At 41.4% G+C, this 20,770-nt stretch overlaps 1 protein-coding gene across 1 annotated transcript in view; it reads left to right on the plus strand.

Moving 5' to 3' along the window:
- Positions 1-3,535: 3,535 nt before the first annotated feature.
- LOC140331782 (uncharacterized) overlaps positions 3,536-20,770 on the plus strand; it is a gene marked incomplete at its 5' end in the record, with an annotated part of 39,320 nt that continues 22,085 nt past the window's right edge. The window contains 1 exon segment of the mRNA XM_072413058.1: positions 3,536-6,521. Within this exon segment, the coding sequence (XP_072269159.1) occupies positions 3,536-6,521 (2,986 nt within the window).

Raw genomic sequence — 20,770 nt, forward strand, 5'->3', positions numbered from 1 at the left:
CCAAGTAGAAATTCCAGTTTCCTCTAAGCCAGAAATTTCCACAGAAGAAAGCACTTTGCTTCCTGAACATATACAGGCAGAGAACCTAGCTTCCCTCCAGGCTCTTCAGCAGACAGCTGCTAGTGGAAAGCATGATCCTAAGCAAGCTGACCTTCCCACTGAGACAGGTAAGATTTATTTATTTTGATATGAAAAAGTTGACCTAATGACTAAATAAATGATGCTCCTCTATAGTCAGTGTTATTTTATTAGTTTGTTTTCAAGTTGTATATTTACTGTTTTTTTTTTTTTTGTGTGTTTTTTTGGTGTTTGCCTGACCTTTTTCCTCCATGCAGTGCCCAGTCTTTCTGCACATTTTTTTCTTGGTGTATGTTATGTAATACATTTCTAAAATACATGTCCTATAAAACTTCATTCTACAACAAAAAAATGGCTTTAAATTAAAAAAAAAATATTTTAAATATAATTTAGTTTTTTTTCTAGGTTAGGTTTTAGTTTTATTACTAAATTGTAGTTTGTCACGATACTTATGGTGTCTGACAGAAGGGCTCAACCATACCATATTATTCAAGGCAGTTTGCCCTTTTCTCACTTTTTGTCATTTTCCATTTTTAGTTTAAGGGCACCAAATTTAAGCATATATTAAAGTATTCCAACATAAAGGTGCATCAAACCAAATGGTTAACCGCAAGCTGTGTTTGGTAGTTATTTTAGGCTATATTCACTTAAGCTCCAAGGCTACGTACACAGGTCAGATGATTCTCGTCCGATAATTGGCTCAGGGCTGATATCGAATGGGAATCTGGCATGTGTACAGTATTTGTCCTAGCAGATCGTAATCAAAGTGAAGGGGCGAGAGCGCAGCAGGGCGCTGGTCCTGTCGTTTCCCCCCTCCCCTCTCTGTGGAGCAGAACGGCATTGTATGTACAACGCTCATTTATGCATCGTTCAGTCTTTTGTCGTTGCAAAGGATCGTGAGAGATCCTTTCCGAGGACAGTTATTGAATGTGTGTATGCAGCCTTAGTGTTCAAAGCTCTTATTTTAAGGGGGAGGGGGGTGTTAACCCCTAAAATGCACTGACCATTCTGTTTTTCACATTATGGTTTAATTAAGCTACCTGGACTCTTGTTTGGTGCTCATTGTGATTTCACATATTCCCTCTACCCTTTATTATGTGCTTTTTATGTCCTCTGCCTTATTAGACTAGTACTAAGTGTTCTCTGCATGAAAGAATAAATGAGTTGGACTTTTTAAATCACAATACGACAATATTTGATTGCAATGCTGTGTGTAGAGGTTGACCTGTGGATCGCCTTTTCCTCCAAACCTTCTCCTATCCTAGGTCTTTTTGATGGAAATGCAGAAGAATAGAGAATTACAGGGAGAGGACAACACTTCTAGATATATCTGCAAGGTCTCTGAGAGACCTCTAAAGATGTAATCGTGACAGGAGGGAGTGCGTATGCTAAAGAGCCACTGAAAGACATAAAATGGAAATAGGACCAGAGCTTTACATCCCTTATCCATGCAGTATGTTTGAGCCATTTTGTTGTCCCACATCAGGTTTACACTACATTATATATTCGTTTAAAGCTGAACTCCAGACTTTTCAGCATTTTTGGAGAGTTTCATAAAAAAAAAAAAAAAAAACTTTACCTACAATACAGTCTAAAAGCACTTCTTTCCATAGCCTTTGTAACTTCAATATAGTTTTATATATATTTTATTGTTCAGAGAAGGTAAATGTGCATCTCTCAATGTAACAAAGCACGTACGTAAATGTTATAGCAAAAATACAGAGGTTAATTAAACACATAAATAATTACATATGAGATCCATAACATTGGATGAAGTCAGTTGGCAGGGGAAGGAAGCACAAAGTAAATATCAAAATCATACAACATATAACTGAAGGATTGTTATCCAGCAGATGAGCACACCATGTAGTTTGCTGAAAGGTTAAGATAATTCTTTATTATTCAGTGACAGTGTAGCAATATAGGATTCCCACACCTCAAATTTTCGAACACTAGTTCCAAACCTCTGTCCATTCCTTCTGAAATACATACCATAATTATTCCTGAAACAGGGTGCCAGTTAAAGAATTAGGGCTTGTTCAAATTCTAGTTTTTTCAGGGAAATGTAAACTGTTCAGCAGCTATTACTTTCCGAGGTCTGTGGGACCTGTTGTAAGTTTCTCCACTTCAGTTCCCAACACCTCCTTGCTTGGCTGTGAGTTTTATTAGAGCCTATAGGGAACCTATTAGGAGAGGAACATGGGGTTTTTGTATGAGCCTTCTGGGACAAGCAGACAGATGAGGGCTTTTAATATCATTTACATACATGTTCCGGCAGTGAAGGCTGTAGGTTGAAATATGCTTAAGATTTGTATTGTCTGGGATTTGGCTTTTAATACTTTAAAAAAGCTGAACTTACAGGCACAAGTTGCAAACCTTTAAGGGCATAACTCTTACCTGACAAAAGTTTGTGTCTTTATCCATGCACTTGGATTCACGCTTTGTATGCCAGAAGACCCAATTTTTCCCACGTTGACGTACCACTTGCTGGTCTTGGCCTTGGCCTTTCCTTTCTTTGGCCAATCAGTGACCAGACAGTGAAAGGAACCTTTAGAATAATGTGTTTGATCTCTGTAAGTCTTCTTTCCTTCTATAAGCATGCTATTTGAGCTGCAAGCCTGAGCTCTGGTGTACAGTGAACGCCAGGAGGTTGATACCAGGTCAACTTCAGGTACTTTTACTGGTTGTATTTGGAAAAATTAAATGTAATGGTAAATTACTAAATACAGAGCTGCATTCATTTGTGTTTCTATATCTGCCTGGAGTTCAGCTTTAAGTTATTTAATCAGGATTCACTTTTTTGTTCCTGGTTGGTCCAATAAAACATACACCAGATTGATTTAGACTGGTATTCTTGTAATGAGTTTATAGCATGTCACAGTAGCATAAAGTTTCTAATTCCAATGTAGTTCACAGAAGGTGGTTAGTGTGGAGAACCTTACTTATTCCTGTTGTATCTGCAGCAACTATAAAGCCAGCTTCTAAAACAAGAACACCAGAGTCAGGCAAAGGGAAGACTGCATTGGTGCCAGTTGCAGATGACCTTCCTGAGCTTGGCTTTACCGGGGATAAAACAAACCTTCCTCCTGTGGAACACTCACATTCTTTGGCCTCTAGAACTAAAGCACTGCATAAAAAAGCTCGGGATATCATGGAGAGCCGTCAGGATGCTGCTAGGGAAGCAGGAGATGCTGAAGGGGCCCAGATGTTAATGAAGAGAAAGAAAAAGAAACCAAAGCAAAGAAAAAACTTTTATCCTAAAGAGCCAGAGTTTGGTGAAGAATTGCCAACAAAGATTCCCCAGGAGTCTGTGCCCATTGATGCCCAAAAACAAGCTACTCCTGTGGACCCTATCATAACAATGGAATCTGCTCCTGATCTGTCTCTGGGTGGAAAGGAAGCTGCTCCCGATCAGTCTCTGGGTGGAAAGGAAGCTGCTCCCGATCAGTCTCTGGGTGGAAAGGAAGCTGCTCCCGATCTGTCCCTGGGCGGAAAGGAAGCTGCTCCCGAGCAGTCCCTGGGCGGAAGTGGCCTACCTCCCCCTGTTAGCCCTGTAAATCATAAAACTGCATATGGCATTAAGGACAATGTGGCAACCATGGTTTCTTCCGAGACTTTAAATCCACCTCTGCAGGACATTAACTACCCATTATTATCTAAAGAAACCTCACTTGGTGACCAAGTGGATAATAGGCTTATCAAACCAAAGCCATTTCAAACAGAACACCAGAAACCTGAGACCTCGGTGGATTCTATATTTGGATCAACAGATGTTACAAAATGTCCATACTTCAGCCCTGAATTTGCCGTTACTAAACCTGCTAGAGAACATGCACAGAAAGACAAAGCAAACCGCGGGGAAAGGAAAGTCGGATATCATTATGAACAACCAATGCTTATGGAGGAAGATTATTGGCCAGGAGAAAAACTAGATGTTGCTTTTCCTGTTTTAGAAGATGAAAGGCCCTTCCTGGCATCTGGCACAAAATGGGACAAACCAAAAAAGAGAGACAAGTGGGGAGGGGAGCGTTCTTTTGTAGGGCACTCGGCAGATACTAAACAGCAGCAAATGGAATATGGGGTCTTTGACTCCAAACCACAGTACAAAAATATCCCAGTAGATGTTTTGTTTGATCAAGAGGCTTTCCTCTGGAATGAGCAGACTCGACCTGTTGCAGTGCTAGGAGAGGAAACGCCATTTACTAAACAGAAGTCATCTAATCGGAGGCCAAAACATAAGAAAGAACAAAGTAACAAGAGCTTTGACAATTTAGAGCCTCTGTCTGGTAAAAGTCAACATTTATTAAATAAAAGTCTAGATAGCGGTTTATTGGGTTCTGAGGAAAAAGTGGAATACATGAAAACCAACCAGAAACTCCCACTGGTCCCAAATATTGCAGATACTCCTGTAGTGAATAAGAGTGAGGCTAAAGTTGTCCATGTACCCAATTTTGGCCTTGATGAAGCTAGTCAGGCCATAACTGTCACATTGGAGAGCCCCATAAACCTAGTGGATAACCAAAAGTCTCTTGGTGTATCTACAGAAATCAAAGAACCCATATTAGCATTGGCATTAGGTACTGCAAAGCCAGATTTGGGTCAGACCTCTCCTGAAAATAAAAGTAAAACAGATGCTGTTAAAGAGATTTTCCCAGAAGCCAGTGCTGATTTAGAGATCATGCCAAGGGACCAGCCAGTTTCATCTTCTAGAAAGGGCCCAAGTGATGGGAATGTTCCTTATGACAGACAAACCAAAAGCAAGAGAGGCAAAGGTAAAGGTAAAACATACACTGCAGCTTTCCTAGAGGCTGATTTAAGTAATAAAGGGGTGGTAGGTCAAAGCCTTCCTAGTTCTTCTTACACGGAACCAAATGACAAGCCCAAAGAGCCTGTGACTACTAAAAAAGCAGAACGTGGATCTTTAAAGCGGCCACATACTTCAGAACAAAAGGATGTCCAGGTGTTGCCAAACAATAGCTATATTCTGACTAATGTTGAAGTGGCCCCTAAATCTTATGTGGCTCCAGAGCTTCTGCTATTGGACAAAACTGTAGAAGAACCACAGGCTCCTTTACTAGAAAAGGAAAGTTCCAGTCTTCCTGTCTTCTCTGATGGCTCTCAAAACCTCAACCTGGAACAAATTCAGATAAAGTCACAAGATTTGGATTTATTGGACCAGGTGACTGATATGTTAACACTGACCTCAGATGTATCTGAGGAAAAAGCTAAATTCAAACCAGAAATAACAGAGCCACTCAATATAGCCCTAGATTCCAAGGTAGATACATTGGCCCACCTATTGGTTCAAGAGTTGCCAAAACTGGACACTCCACGTGAAGAACCCAAAGATGGCAGAGAGTCCAGGGTAGAGCCAACCTCCCAGTCATCAGCTAAGGCTTTGACTGAGCATAAGACTGAAATACATAAAGCTGCTAAAGATGATAAAATGCCCGATGTAAATCCAGCATCATCTGTTCATGAATTGTCAAAGGTTGTCACCCTGACCAGTGAAATAGATAAAGATGTCACAGAGACTAAGGGAGATCCTGTCTCCCATTCATCGGTGAAGGATTTGTCAAAGGGTGCAGATTTATCAATTAAACAGAGCAGAGATGACGAGAGTCTCGGTGTGTGTCCAGTGCCCCAGTCATCAGATGAAACTTTGTCAAAGGATAAGACTCCAACATTTGCTAAAGAGCTTAACTTGGCTTCTGAATTTGATTTATCGTACCAAACCCAAGGCCCATTTGGAAAAATAAAAGACTTTTGTACAGAATTTGCAGAGGCTAATAACTTGCTTGAAAAGCCACAGCCTAACCGCCAATGTGAGGAGACTCCTTGTACAGTGAAAGCTGCTGCAGGGTTTCTAGACGGCAATGGTAATGTTGCAGAAGCTGCACAACCATCGCCTTCACTCTTGGACTCCTCCAGCTGTGATACAGTGAAGGTGGCAGTGTGTGCCACCTCTGAGGTGCCACTTCAAAAGAGTGCTTCTAATCGTTTAGAGAAGTCAAAGCAAGTGGATTCAGATATACCACAGACCGATAATAACCAGGCTGTACCTAGCAAAACTGAACTTCGAGACGAAATGCAAACACCTGCTGAAGTACCCAAAGTTCAAATTACTCCTTTACCTGCTTCTTGGGAGAATACAATACAAGCTAAAGTGTCACTGCCTGCACTAAAACATGGAGAGACCACAGATTCTGCTCAAATCAAAACAAAGGCCGTGCCTCCTCCAAAGAAAGGGCCACCCTCACAGAAAGTGCCACATAAGATTGCTAAGACTGAAGAGAAGGCAAAAGCACCTGAAGTTATTAAAGGATACATGAGACCAACAAAGTCTCGTGGAGTCACTTCAGCACCCAGAGCTGCTAGCACAGAGGTGGAAAAGTCTAAGCCTTCAAAGGACACCAGAATCAACCAACAGAGACCAGACAAAGGTGTGTTCTTCTAATGAGTGGAGTTATAGGCAGCCGAGCATGGCTTCATCACTACGATGGCATGGCGTTTTGGCTTCTTCTGCCAGTAATACTGCTTGTGTGTTGCACAATGCTAAATTAAAAATCCATTCTGTGGAGTAGTGGGACAGAGAACAAAAATCGGATTGTGTTGTGTTTGTTTACAGAAAATTCCATCATAGTGTAAAATGTTGCACTTATTTTTGGTAGTTTTATATCTATATATAATTGTAGTGTGCTGTGTTTCAGTCAGTAATGCAGTTGGTTCTACTGCTACCTCTCACAGCTGTTTGAGGATAACTAGAAAGCAACTTGTGGTTTGCATGACGTGTCTACTAATTGCTTGCTTTGGGTAATTTTGGGTGGATTTGCAGTGTTGACAGTTCTTACTCTGCATGGGAGTTGATCTTGATATTTGGACTTTCAAAACGATTTTATTCTTGTACTAGTGTTTTTGACCGTTTAAACATGGATTAACCTTTTGAATAACTTTCAGGTCTTCAGGGAACCCCAGCTAACCTAATGAACCTAAGTTCATCCAAGATGCGTTCAGTTGTAGTGCAGGCCATTTGAGTTCATCCACACTTTATGACCATAGACCATATTAAGACCATATTTTTGAGGCTGGCTTTGTACACTTGAGCATGTTCATAATGTAAAAAGATGAGGGCCTCCCAAACATAAGGATAGAATCACACACTTGCATAAAATGGCATTGTATTAAAAGTACTCCTTACTGAAAACATCAACATATACTTTAACTTAAACCCTCCAGTATAGGTGTGATGGTTAGGTGTTCACAAACCTTTGGTCATATGGTTCAACATCTCTCCTACACCTTCTTATTGGCTTTATTGTAGTTTGGTACAGGGGTGGCCTTTTCACCCTCTGGGAGCACACCGAAGGAGAGAGTCTGACTGTTATAATAAACAGCAGTGTTGAAACCAGATTTTTTTTTTAAGCTGGTTGGGAAGAAATTGTAGGTGGTTGGCAGCCCCTTTATTGTGACCCAGCTTGTCCTAAAACAGCCGGGGGGTTACTGAAAAGTGCCAGGTGGTGCATCTAGCTAAAAGAGGCTGGGGAGAACACTGAACAGGATTTATATACCGCTAACATATTACACAGCACTGTACATTAATAAATAGGGGATGCAAATGACAGATACAGACAGTGATACAGAAGATTGAGAGGACCCTGTCCCGAAGAGCTTACAATCTAGGAGGTGGGGGAAGTGACTGACTTGATGTATAGCATTACATTTGTGTATGTATACTGACTTCAGCACAGTATAACATTCATAGCAGTTTGATTAACAATGGTTTTATGGAATCATTACCTTATCTGAGACATTTGCGGTCTTTGCCTTTGCAAACCAAACTTGAATCACAACTTGGTGGTGCTTCTCTACCATCTGTCTGTATTGGGATATTACATTGCATGACATTTAAAGTGATTCAGTTGTCTTTGAAACAGATGCCAGTCTTAGGCACATTTGAAAGCTGGTCTGCATTTAATTGCAGCGTTGCATAGATTTTTTACCTTTTGTTGTATTCAATTTATGTCCCCTCCTCTGTGGCAGCCCTTGGGGGTAACGTCTTGGGATTGTATCTCGGAGGTCTACAGTGAGGGGAATAAAACATAATGTATCCAGCAACCTTTCATAAATCTGACTTTGGTGCTCAACGTTGTCCTGCGCTGATTTGGTAATGGTGTTTTTTATCCTTTGATAAGTGTTCCTTGTTCAATTGAAAACTAAGTAATTCTGTAACCTTGTATAAATTTGGTCAATGTATTATGAACAAGCCAGTCCCATATTGGATGTTGGTGGTGACTTTTCGGAGAATGTGCTGAGCTTATTTTACTTCTGGGTCAGCCCATTAAACAGGAAAATAAATAATAGATAAGGATTTGTTCTTTATGACCGATTTGCCTAAAGTTTAGCACAAAGCAGCCAACTTTGTAGAGTATGAGAAAGTTCCAAAACTATATTAATGTGAACGCTTCAAACTCGGGTTTCTCAGAATCCAGTAAATGTAATTTTATTTTATCTTTAAGTGGATCTCCTGCCAGATATTTTGGGAGTGAAGCTAAACGTGTTTCTGTATCTTTCTATGGAGGTCACGGGTACACAAAGTGATTCTTTTGTTTTCCTCGCTCTTCAACTACACATTCTGTTTCCAGAACAGGAAGAGAGAAAATCTCCCCAATGGGAACTCAGAATAAGGTGAAACCCTATTTGGGTTCTTTCATTTCCCATGACTAGAGATGTTTTAGAAGCTTGGAATAAATATAACAAGAATTCAGATGTTGAGGGTTTAGTTACAATAGAATTTGAAGTGAATTAGTGCAGCGGTCCCCAACCACCGGGGCGCGGCCCACTACCGGTCCGCGGCGGTGTTTTCAGTGGGCCGCGAGTACATGATCCATTATTGAAAACGAAGCGGCACCCAACCACCATCCGCGGACCGGAAGTGGTCCGCAGCGGTGTTTGTATGAGATGCCGGTAAATGTACACAGTAGTCTGTGTACAAGCAATGCGAGCACATGACATGCAGCTCGATTGGCTGTCAGATGTCATGTGATCGCTTTGAAGCAGCAGAGGTGCACAGAGAGAAAAGAGAAGACGCCAGAGTAGGACCCCCCCGGTCCTCTGAGAAATTTCCTTCCGTGAAACCGGTCCCTGGGGCCAAAAAGGTTGGGGACCGCTGAATTAGTGTACCAGGAGGGGGGGGGGGAGGTGGGAACTGATGTAGCTCCGGTTTACTGTCTGCAGTTTGTGTTCCCCGGGGGTATTAAATCCTAGCTGGTAATGGTCCAATGGATCTTTCTGTACCCGCTGTGCAGCACAAAGGCTTGCAATGTAGCCATGAAACTGACCTGGCCTTCGTGTGATTATTTCTGTATTTATTGGCCAACACATTCACCCCCATTGTCCTGTACAAGAACAGTTCTCATTTCTTCTCTTTTAGTCTATGGAGAACCCTGACTAAAGTGGTCTGTGCTGTCTCTAATGATCGGAAGGTAGAATTTATCTTGCTGCCACCAGTCCTTCTCATTAACTAGATTTTGGGGTGTTACCTTGGAAACCAGTGAGAATTTCCAAATAGGATGACACAATGTGTGTGAGATGTAGCGAATGGAACCACAGTGTTAAATGAGGGGAAAAAATAGCAGCATATAAATAGCATCCTATCCCTATCATGCTTTGCTATTCCCCAGCTCTCTTAATTAACCCCTTGCACTGCTGGAATGAACCTTCATTTTTGTATAAGCAGCGTGATGAGGAGCTATGAAAACAGCATGGCGTCCTCTTAGGTTCAGGCGTTTAAATGGTGAAGGACAAAGGGTCATTGTTGGAGCAGGGACACAGATGCATCACACATTAGATCTGTAATTAAATGTGGCCCCAACCTTCCTGTTTAGTCATTAGATTTCTCAGAACGATGTATCTTGCATCTGAAACAAGATGCCGCCTATAGACATTTAATCTTAATTTTTATATGATGGTTTTTGAAGTGGCTAGGAAAAAGTAGCAAAGATAGCATGTTGGAGAAAATAACAATATTATATGTACTGAACTGGTTAGTGGTGATTTTGCATTCATGGTGGTGGTTATATTTATACATTGCCTTAGGGCAGGGGTGGGCAAACCTTTTTCAGGTGCCACAATCTGTTCTTAAATTTGGCAAAGGGGTTGGGCTTATGGGATAGTGGGCGGTGTCATTGATGGTATAACCCCACCCACTCTCCCATTGCAGACCTGAGCCTGTTATTGGAGGGGGCACCCACTTTCCCGAGCTCAGGATTTGTACAGGGAACATGACCCGTGGCTCTTGCCGGTGCGGCCCCCCAGCGGGGTCCTTCTGACCCTGCACAGGAGGCCACAGGCCAGAGCCGCTGAAGTACAGAGAGAGTTCAACAGGCCGGATAAAAATCCTAACGGGGCCATAGTTTGCCCTTGCCTGCCGTAGGATGATATGTTGGTTGGTGCTAAGGTGCAGGCTTGTATATTCTACCTGCAGGTAAAAACATATTATGTATTGATGCTTGCTAGAGAAGCGCTCAAGTATAAACCCAGTCACTATATAAAGCTTTAACATGTTCATGTCAGTAGAAAACTAGTTTCAATCTTTTTTATATCTCCAAAAAATACTCTGTGTTCCTGCCAATAAAGGTCCAGGTTCCAAACACTTTTATTAAGGGATAACAATGCTTTGCCTCTCAGATGAGCATCATGCGGTCACCCTTTATTTTGGGCATCCTATGCTAGTGTTTGCGCCAACACAATATGCAGGCACGGTCCATTGCTGTGACAAAGCTGCTTCAAAGCAATGATGTGAAACTGATGCAGTGAATGCATGCAGAAGAAAATATCTGAATGAAGCTGCTAGAGATCAGCATCCTTGCGATATGGACAAAAAAAGCTTGTAGTGAAAAGATCATTTTATGAACAGGTCAATTTTACTACAATACACAGAGCAAATAAAAGGCCATTTAGTGAGTATTCTTCTACCTAAATCATGTCAGGGAAGCTGGCCATCTCTCTCCATCCTTTGCAGATATAATGCTCTGTTGTCAGCTTGACGGTTCTGTTTTGGCTTTTCTGTGCCCAATCTGTGTAATGTTAATCCAATGTTACACATTCCATAAATAGTTCCAGTAGCTAGCGGTCAGGCAGTGTGACGCAGTCTGTCACTTCAGGGGCCCTTGGTAAGTAGGTCTGTTTCCAGCCCTGGGCCACACAAGACATGTGTTTGTAGATGAGAAAGCAGGATTGGGGCTCAGTCCTGCGTGTCACCGAACATTATTTACAGCAGTATAGGGGACATTCATCTCTGGTATAAAGGGTCCCTCGTAGACGTCACATGGAAAAAAAAATTGTAGGTGGGAGGCTGCACCTTTGTGACGCAACTCTTCAATAACCACCCAAAAACAGCCAGGTGGTTACTGAAAAGTTCCGGGTGGTGCGCCCAAATAAAAAGGGCTGGGAGGAGAAAACTGATGTGGATCATTATCACTGCAATCTCATACATTGTGCAGCTTGTAATGAGATCTCTAAATTTTACATTAGAGTGAGATTTTAGTGGTTGGGTTAGATCTGCTTTAAAAAAAAAAAAAAATTTGAACCCTATAGGTCTCAGGAATTCTTTTTAGTATGGGTTTTTATTCACAGCCTAAAATCCTATTTTGAGTTAATTGACCTACCGTTCTGTTAAGATGCTACACATCCCTTACAATTGGTGTCTAAGAATTCGTGTGTGTGTGTGTGTGTGTGTGTGTGTGTGTGTGTTGTGCATGCTGGAAGATGTGCAATTCTGTTCAGCCATTCTTATCACCCACTACACTGCCAGAAGGGGTCATCAGGTTTATAGATGTACTCTGATGTAAATTGCGTAAAAAGAGCCTTACATTTCACTTTGGAATCAAATTCAAGCTCCTTTGCTTTGCCTTCAAATCCCTCCACAGCTCCTCCCCCACCTACCTACCTGATACACAAATCCCTCCACAGCTCCTCCCCCACCTACCTACCTGATACATAAATCCCACCGCAGCTCCTCCCCCACCTACCTTACACAAATCCCTCCAAAGCTCTTGTCCTTACCTTTCTAAAATACCCCAGCCACTTTTTTCCTCTCCTCCAATGACTTCCTCACTCATAACCTCGTTACATGCACAGCTCCCAAGACTTCTCTGGAATGGTTTTCTTTGTCCTATTCGGGTTGCTCCTACTTCTGCACATTTAAGAGTTTAAAATCCCAACACTTCACCCTCACCTAGCCATGTTCTGTCTCCTAATTCTCGCTGTTTAGCCACCATTCTGTATCTTTCCACCCCCCTATAAGGTGCTATGCGCCCCCCTCTTAGATAGTAAACTCTTTTTTTGGGGGCAAGGTCTTCCTTTTCACATTCTTGGTATTGTTTTGTACCGGTCTGTCACTTGCAACCCTTCTTTATTGCACACTGCTGCATTTTATGTTGGCACTTATAAAGTTCAATAATTTATTAGGGTTAACACAGACTTTTTCTATTGTTCCGTTAGCTTGGCATTGGTTTTGAAGAATGCTAGTCAGGGCTCCTTAGTCAATTTAGGTAAATCGTGCTTCATCTTCATCACTTTAAAACACAGACTTTGGTCTGGTATTGCACTATGCACATCGCTCGGCTGTTTGCTTATTACAGCCAGCCTGTCAATCTGGACGGCTTGTAATGGATATAAGTGTGTAATGTTCTATACCCGAGTGTTCTAATGGGGTGATGGAACTGGTTGGGGGGTAACATTCTGCATTTTTGAACATCTCTGGTTTGTTGTCCATGCATAATATAGTGTAGAGCGATGCTGGCAGTCTGTGGGGAGGAGGGACTCGTAGGTGGGGATTTAATATTTTCCATGAACGCACAGATGTGATGTCACGCAGTGAGGCAGGCTCATTCAGTTCTCCGTTAGTCTTTGCAGAAACCAGGGCAAGCTAAGCAGGAAAAATGTCGTTCTCCAACCAGCAGCCCCCTGCGCTATCTGAATACAGCCCTCTGTGCAATGCCAGGAACCCAGACTGCTTTCCGGCCTCAGAGTCCCCCAGAGACTTTGCCAAAGCAGAGTATGAATGGCAGAGGACAGAGGGCAAACTGAATGAAATCGGACTGAATGTGAATGCTGGCGGACAAATTAAAGATGGGCTCAGCAAAAACATTGGCTTCACAGATGAGGACAAGCTGTGCTTCTTCGAGACAAAACTAGACAAAAGCCTGCAACTCGGACCCAAAGAGAAGATCGATTGTGAATGGCAGAACAAGGGTAACCAGATCCTGGCTGGTGCTGATCAGCTCGGAGGGGTTTCATTCCTTACAGAACCTTTTCTGAGCGCCAAACCTGCAGAGGTGCCCCTGGCTTCTGCTGGACAGTCTGATGGGTTTGAGCAAATCAAAGCAATTACTGATCAGGAGAAAGCAGCACAGAAGACAAACTTTGAGTCCATCATCCAACCAGAAGATACACTAATCGGCCTGGCTACAAACGACTACGACCAGAAGCCCTTTTCCAACCAGAATAGAAGTATTTGGCATGAGAACGTTAATACCTTAATATCTGATGATCCCTCAAAGAATTTGTTCTCTGGGAGCATGATGAAGAATCAAGTTCAGAGCACATGTCCTCCCCAGATGTCAGACACCAAATCTCAGCCACCAACCACATTGGTGGAACTAGCCCAGGAGGATGCCAATCCTGACCCTGCCAACAAAGTCTGTGACCTGGATGAAAATGGTGCTGCCTTGGATGTAGATGACTGCGTTGATAGCCTTGAGGATTGCCTTTTACTTGACAGAACATCGTACCAGAGAAAGGCAATGAGGCGGGCGATGTCAGAGTGCTCCCATTTGGCTGTACCCCCTCCTGTCAATATTGCAGATAAATACCCTGAGATCCAAGGGGCCAAAGAAAATCTCAATAAAGTGTCCTCACTTGGTGGCCTGAACTACACACCCTCCAGTGTGCCCAAGAAGCCAGTCAACTCAATGAAGAGGTCAATGACCGTTGCCGAGGAGCAAACTACCGGGTATGACTTCAATGCAAGACGTGAGATAATAGGCCAGTGTGCCTCTCCTACAAAGGGAGATATGGATGATGCTAAAGATGGATCATCTTCAACTAATCAGGAGCTGCTTATCCTAGGGAGGCATCTGACAAAGCTAGATGAGACCGTGGAACCCAGTGCTGGTGATGTTACGAATGAGTTAAAGTGGGAGTCTATCCCACCCTGCAATGCACCCGAGTGTAAGAAAGTGGAGGAAAAGAACAGGGGAGACACAGAGAAGGAAGAAGGACCTGGCCCTATCCACCTTTCACCTCCATGTGAGCAACGCTTTACACAGCATGGTATGTTTCCACATCCCTTACTGTTTAATTTTGTGCTGCGCTGACAAGACTGCACGTTTTCAGAGTGAATAGATTTTCTCTTATGTAAGTGCACTCACAATCTGGGTGGCCATGGAGGGCACAGATGTTGATGCATTTTATTAGAGATTATCTGGGAACATCAGAGATGTAAAATCTGACTAAGTGCATTTCAGGGGACTGGATCACTGTCTACTTAGTGGAATCCTCTGTTCTACTGCACGTACATAGTGAGTCTAGTTAATGACAATGGTGATGTTGCCAATAGCAACCAGATTTTCTATTGGCTTTGCTATTGAGGCCTGTTGCCTGTAACATCCCAAGTAGAGTTTATTGCTGTGGAGTATTAATAGTATGCATTATAACTTGAAAGTATTTTTGGCTGATTCTTCATTCTGAATGAGGGGGTGATAGTTGGGGTTGTGTTATACCAGCAGATACACACGGCTGATCTTACTATGATATAGATAGGTCTCTGTTTATCTTTCCAAGCACAATGACTTTGTTTCTCTCTAGATACGTCATAAGGTTGCCCTTATGTTCCCAGGTATTATCATGATTCTTACAGTGCATGTTAATGCAGCGATCTGGTGGTTTGTTCTGTGTAGTTCACCATCCGGGGACAGAGGAGCTGCAGCTCACAATTATTGAATTCTTAAGCATGCTGGCAGTTTTTCCTCCACCTGAAAACTGTTTACTTTCCTGACCATTTGATGTCCTTGATAAAATAAACCACCACGTTACTTGCTGAGCCAAGGAAAAATCCAGCGGAGCTGTCAGGTGGATGGAAGGCGTGAATGTAACTGATACTGAATGAAGAACAAAGGAAGGTCTGCTGTAAGTGGTGCTCTGCTGTCATCAGCATTTATGAAATGCGTATGGGGGCCGATGTATGATAAACGTACCAGACTATGTCACCAACATAAATTCTATGTCACCAACATAAGATCTTTATTACAAATCTGAATCAAGGCTGAATTTCATGGTTTTTAAGGAGCATTTGTTGCAATGGTGTAACTGTTATGTTAAATATGTTGCAGTTTGTCCAGTTCTGATTTTTATTATATATAGTTCATTACTAAATACATTCCATATTAGTATACAACTGAGAAATGTATGTAAAGACATGACATGAAAATCCTCAATGAGGGGTTAAGGTGCATCTAAAACCAGAATATTGTATTGGATGGAATAGTAAATGGGTTTGTTTAGGGTGGGGAAGATTTCCCTTTACTTGCTGTCCTGTGGATACTATAGGAAATGAGCACCAAGTAAGAACCATTCCTTATTACAGTTGTCACCAGCGTCAACTTTTTGAAGATTACCTCTACCTTCTGGTTCTTGTAAACACTTCTTTTTTCAGTGTTCTCCCCAGCCCCTTTTTAGTTTTTGGGTGGCTGCTGAAAAGGTAAAATATTGTGCCCACCTCCTGCCTACATCTTAAAAATATAAAATCCATATTCTCATCACTTTTATTTCCATAAGGGATGGTGAATTAGATCCCCTTTCTCTCACACCGAGAGATTTTCATTGAGTAATGTAAATTATTCACAGCAGATTCAGATAGAATATAAATTGTTAGAGTAAACCTGGGGACAAGATGAGAGTTCATTGAAGATGAGTTTTACAGGAATCCTGATAAATGTGGAAGGTTACAGCCAGCAAAATCAAAACCCTCTAACGCTTAAATAAAGCAATAAAATCTTTCACAGTCTGAAACAATCTATACCGCGTCCTTCAAATACTTTATTACCTGAATGAGACTATAAATGTCATACAAAAACTGTTACATTTTTAGGATGTCCTTCAGGTATACAATTGCCTTCTTTACTCTTTTATGTGGAAATATTCATACGCTTATGTTTTGTAGGTATTAAATTGTGTTGAAGGGTGCAGTTGCAGCTGCTTTCATAATATTGGCTTGTTTTTGTTGTTGTATTTGCTGTTGGTTGGCTTAAGCAGTTTTTGACTTTTGATCTGAGCCTGTGAAAATGGTGTAATTAAAGGTTACATATAACCAACCGGCCATAATAAAGTTTGATTATTTTTTTTGACATTTTCAATGGAAAATTATAGGGATAGTAATCCTTAATGACTAATGGAAGTTCCAGGATGTCATCCTGGATTCCTGTAGTAGGTTGCAACCCTAAAATTTACAAAATACCTGGACAGAAATAATTTTCATTCACTTGTTGCAAGATTCTTCCATGTTTGCTGTTTACCCTGGACCTCATACCTTTAAATGCTGGCAGCAGTGGCCATTCATCATTCTGGCACATCAGTCGGGCATTATTAAAATTTAATGATACTGCCTACCTGTAAAGTGTCTATACCTGCGCATGAAAATGGTTCCGCAGTAATGGAAATTATCTGCTGTGAAATGAACACTTCTGTTCTCCTTCAGCTCATCGGTTCTTCCTTTCTACCTTCAAATCATTACTGGTGGTTAGCTGGGGAACCATGAATCCTGAGGGAAATACAAGATAGATGCTTCCAGAGTGTCCATTTCTAGGGAAATGGGTCTGGCGAGTATTTACACCATAGGTAACAGATTTTAATTTTGTTTCTGCAATAGTGCCTTGTTAGTGTTAAGATACAATCCATGATTATTTAAAGGCAGTTGTTGCAATTGTACACGCTTTCTGACTTGTCCATACACCCCCATCTCTATATGTAGAGAAATAGGTATGCAGACAGATTACAATTCTATGTAATTGTTACGGATATATTCCCGACTTCTGTGCATTGATTTAGGTAAGATTGCTTTCTATAGGGAACAATCCTGTAAACAAGCAATAACCTGGGATCAGGCAGCGTATCCCATGCTGAGCCTCTGCTGATATTAAATAAATGAGCCCGGCAGCTGATTGAGAAATTGATGGTTCATGAATGTGTAATGATTCCATCGAGAATACACGGCACTGTGCTGATACTTTCATTATTCTGTAATTCAATAAAATGTTTCCTTCAGCGAATAATGTACACGGTTGTATAATAGATGATGGTTCCTATTAGATGTTTATTTCTGAGATAACTACATTTTATATGGAAATTATCAACTGGCTTGCATCCCATAATAAAGATCGAGTTAGCATCGGTTTGATGATTATACTTGGTGCCCTATGGGAGCTAATGTGATACTTGCACAAAGTTACATATCAGGATGGCTGGAACTTGTCACACCAGGAATTAGCAGATTATTCTCAGATTTCAAAAGGGAACTTTACAACATGAGGATAGAAGCAGAAGAGGCTTTTTGGCAGATAAAAATAGGTTTTTACTTCTGAAAGTTACCAAATACAGAGTAACATTAATACTATTATTAGACATCGCACAACTCAAATAAATTGTGTAGTATTTGACTGTTATGTTTTACCCAACGCGTTTCACCTTGTGGCTTCTTCAGGGGTTCAGAGACTCTTACTGGTTTACCAAATAATGGGAATACACATATTGAGTTATGGGTATATATGAATATTGCATATTCATGTATTCTAGCAATAGTATATATAGAAACTGTTAACGAGTTACAATAGTGACCATGTTATTATGTATACATAATAGTGTATAGTGCTCAAGATGGTTTTGGGTTATTGTAGTTCTTGAATAGGATAAGAAATAGAAAATAAAACATGTTAGTTAATGGTCAAAAACATATAAGTTATAATAGAATGATGGATAACATATTGGGTGTAAGCAAATCAAATGCAAGGGAATTATTTATGGATGATGGAGAGAGAAAAATCCTAATTGATCGAGAGACCTTGTGGTGTACTAGTGGCAGTTGTTCTGAGCTTTGTATACGTACTGTATCTGTCACGTATGTCACTTAGCTAACTGGCATAAATGGCTGGGTGCAGCTTGGTGACCCTTGAAGGGTACAAAAAGGAGGGTACTAAAGGGGAACTTTAGACTGTTCTGGAAGGAAAACAATTCTTCCATGGCTTTGTAAAATTTAGGGTAACAATTTTTTAGTGTTTTAGTGACTAGATCTTGGTAAACCTGTCAGAATCTAATTATTCAGGGTTAAAAGGTTATTATACAGGCTTTCTTATGATGCTATGATGGAGTAATATTTGCCACCCTCATTTCTTTAATATAACCTGAGGAGCTATCCCGGCTCTGGGAATCTGACATGCGGAGCTCTGCCAACTGCCTGATCTTATGTCTGTCCCCGTCTCTGTGCATGGGAGCACTGCGCAGGAATATAGGCGGCTGCAAGGTTCTGAATGATGCAGTTTAGGTTTATTCCAATCTTGCAGAAATTTTACAGCATAATGCAATCCAGACATGTGGCATGCCTTCCATGTGCTTGCTTTAGATGCACAAATACTAAAACCGGATCCCTGTGACACAAAAGGAAATTCCTAAATCTTTTCTTTGGCCTTCTTTCAGTCTTGCATGGTTGTACCGACTCCTCTCCTAAAATGAAGTCACTTACTCTCTACACTCCAAGCTTCTTTCATTGAACCTTAGAAGCTGCAGCAAGTCAGAGCTAGCCCCATTTCCAGGTTGAAAGATGCCCCAGCACCGCCTAGCCCTTTCCCACACTGTGCCAGGGCTGCCCCTCATTCACTCGTTTTTAGTTCTATCAGTCATAGAGGTTCAATAATATATGCAGTTGTCACCACAGCTTGCTGTTTACAGAAAGTCATGTACAGCACCCTGCCAGCCCTTTCCATCTGCTATGTTCTGCCTGCCTTGCAAAGCTAAAGTGGTGTCGCTGGATGTAAAATATAAATGTAGAGAACGCTACCATGTTGATGTGTAAAACAAGGACCCGGAGACTGCATAATGTAACCAAATAAATATTTAGCTATAACCTTCATTTGGTGACTGGGTTTAGATGTTATCAGTCTGCTGCAGGCAGGAAGGTAATTTACGCAGTCTATTTTCCTCCTATATTAGACTAGAATATTGTAACCTTGTATCCAGTCATAAGGAGAAGGCTGCAATGGGCTGATACATATTTGTCAATTCACGGCTTCAAGACTTCGAGAGCTGCCCCACTCTCTGTAACGGTCTTCCTCGTCCTATTCGGCTTGTTCCTTTCAGCTCATTTTAAGAGCACTCAAAACTCATTTTTTTTTTCAAACTGTCCTCTGTCTTTTAAAATCCTCACTACTTCCCACCATTCCATATCTCCCCTCCTAGATTGTAAGCTCTTCTGGTCAGTGTCCTCTCCTCCTGTGTCACTGTCTTTCTGTTGGTCCTTTGCAACCCTTATTTAATGTACAGCGCTGCGTAATATGTTGGCGCAACACATTACGGTTTATTTTTAATATTAATAATTCTTGATCTTGGATATGGCTGAATATTCCCATCCTCCTGGAAGGAGATGAAGACATTGTTACGGTGTGTACTGTAATCCTTGTGAGGTAATAAATTCCTGAATTTGTCTGGGGTAGTTGCAGAATTGTAGGACCCATTACCAGGATATTTAAGTCAGGAATGGTCCTGGTTGTGTGGATCAGTACACAGCTACATAATGAGCGTTCTGGAAGTTTTTTTTCCCAAGGATAATGCTTATAAATTACATCATCAGATTGCTTTGAGAATTTTTCAGTTTTGGGTTTTGTTAGACTTCAAGGAAAGTTTGCATTTCCAGACTTGTATATCAGAACTTGTAGCTTTCTGGGGATGCTGCTGTTATTTTTACATGCAAGTGATTAAGCAAAGTTTTACAACATAGCAATCTTTATAAAGTGACTATCCAAACTGATTTGTTTGCTGGGATTTGAGTGGAAGCTGGATGGGGGGGGATCTCTGCTTGTTGATCTGCTGAGCCGGGCTGCCTGTTGTCACGGGGCCACTTGGCATGAAGTGTAAGCAAAGGATGTTGTGTCTGACCAGAGCAATGGGCTGACCCTGGAAATGGTGGTACAAAGCAGTATTTGTGTCCTTTATCTCATTACTTTGTGGTTTGGAGTTCAAATCAGAATATTTTCTTTTTATATTAACTGTAATATTTTTTTTGTAAGGGGTAGGAGGACCCTGCCCTGAAGAGCTTACAATCTAGAATCGCCTACTATATAGAAGTGTAAAACATAACTACAAAGCAAATAGTTCCCCCCTCTTCCTGCTCTAGACCAGTTTGGATTTCCATGTTGACCGAAGTGACCAGTCAGTGCTGGGCTTTCTCTTTTGAAAGCCTAGAATAATTTGCAAACATTACTAGATGGAACCACAACATTGCTACTACAAAGGTATTAATTGTATCCCATCAACAACAGATTGCCTACAATTTACAGGCTCCTTCTGTGTCCCATGATACCTTCTGAAAGGATTTCCAAAAGTTTCCTCACTCTGCAGATTTGTGCTGCAGCTTCTGACATTTCCC

This window comes from Pyxicephalus adspersus, chromosome 5 (assembly GCF_032062135.1).
Source record: "Pyxicephalus adspersus chromosome 5, UCB_Pads_2.0, whole genome shotgun sequence".
In the NCBI taxonomy this organism is placed as follows: domain Eukaryota; kingdom Metazoa; phylum Chordata; class Amphibia; order Anura; family Pyxicephalidae; genus Pyxicephalus; species Pyxicephalus adspersus.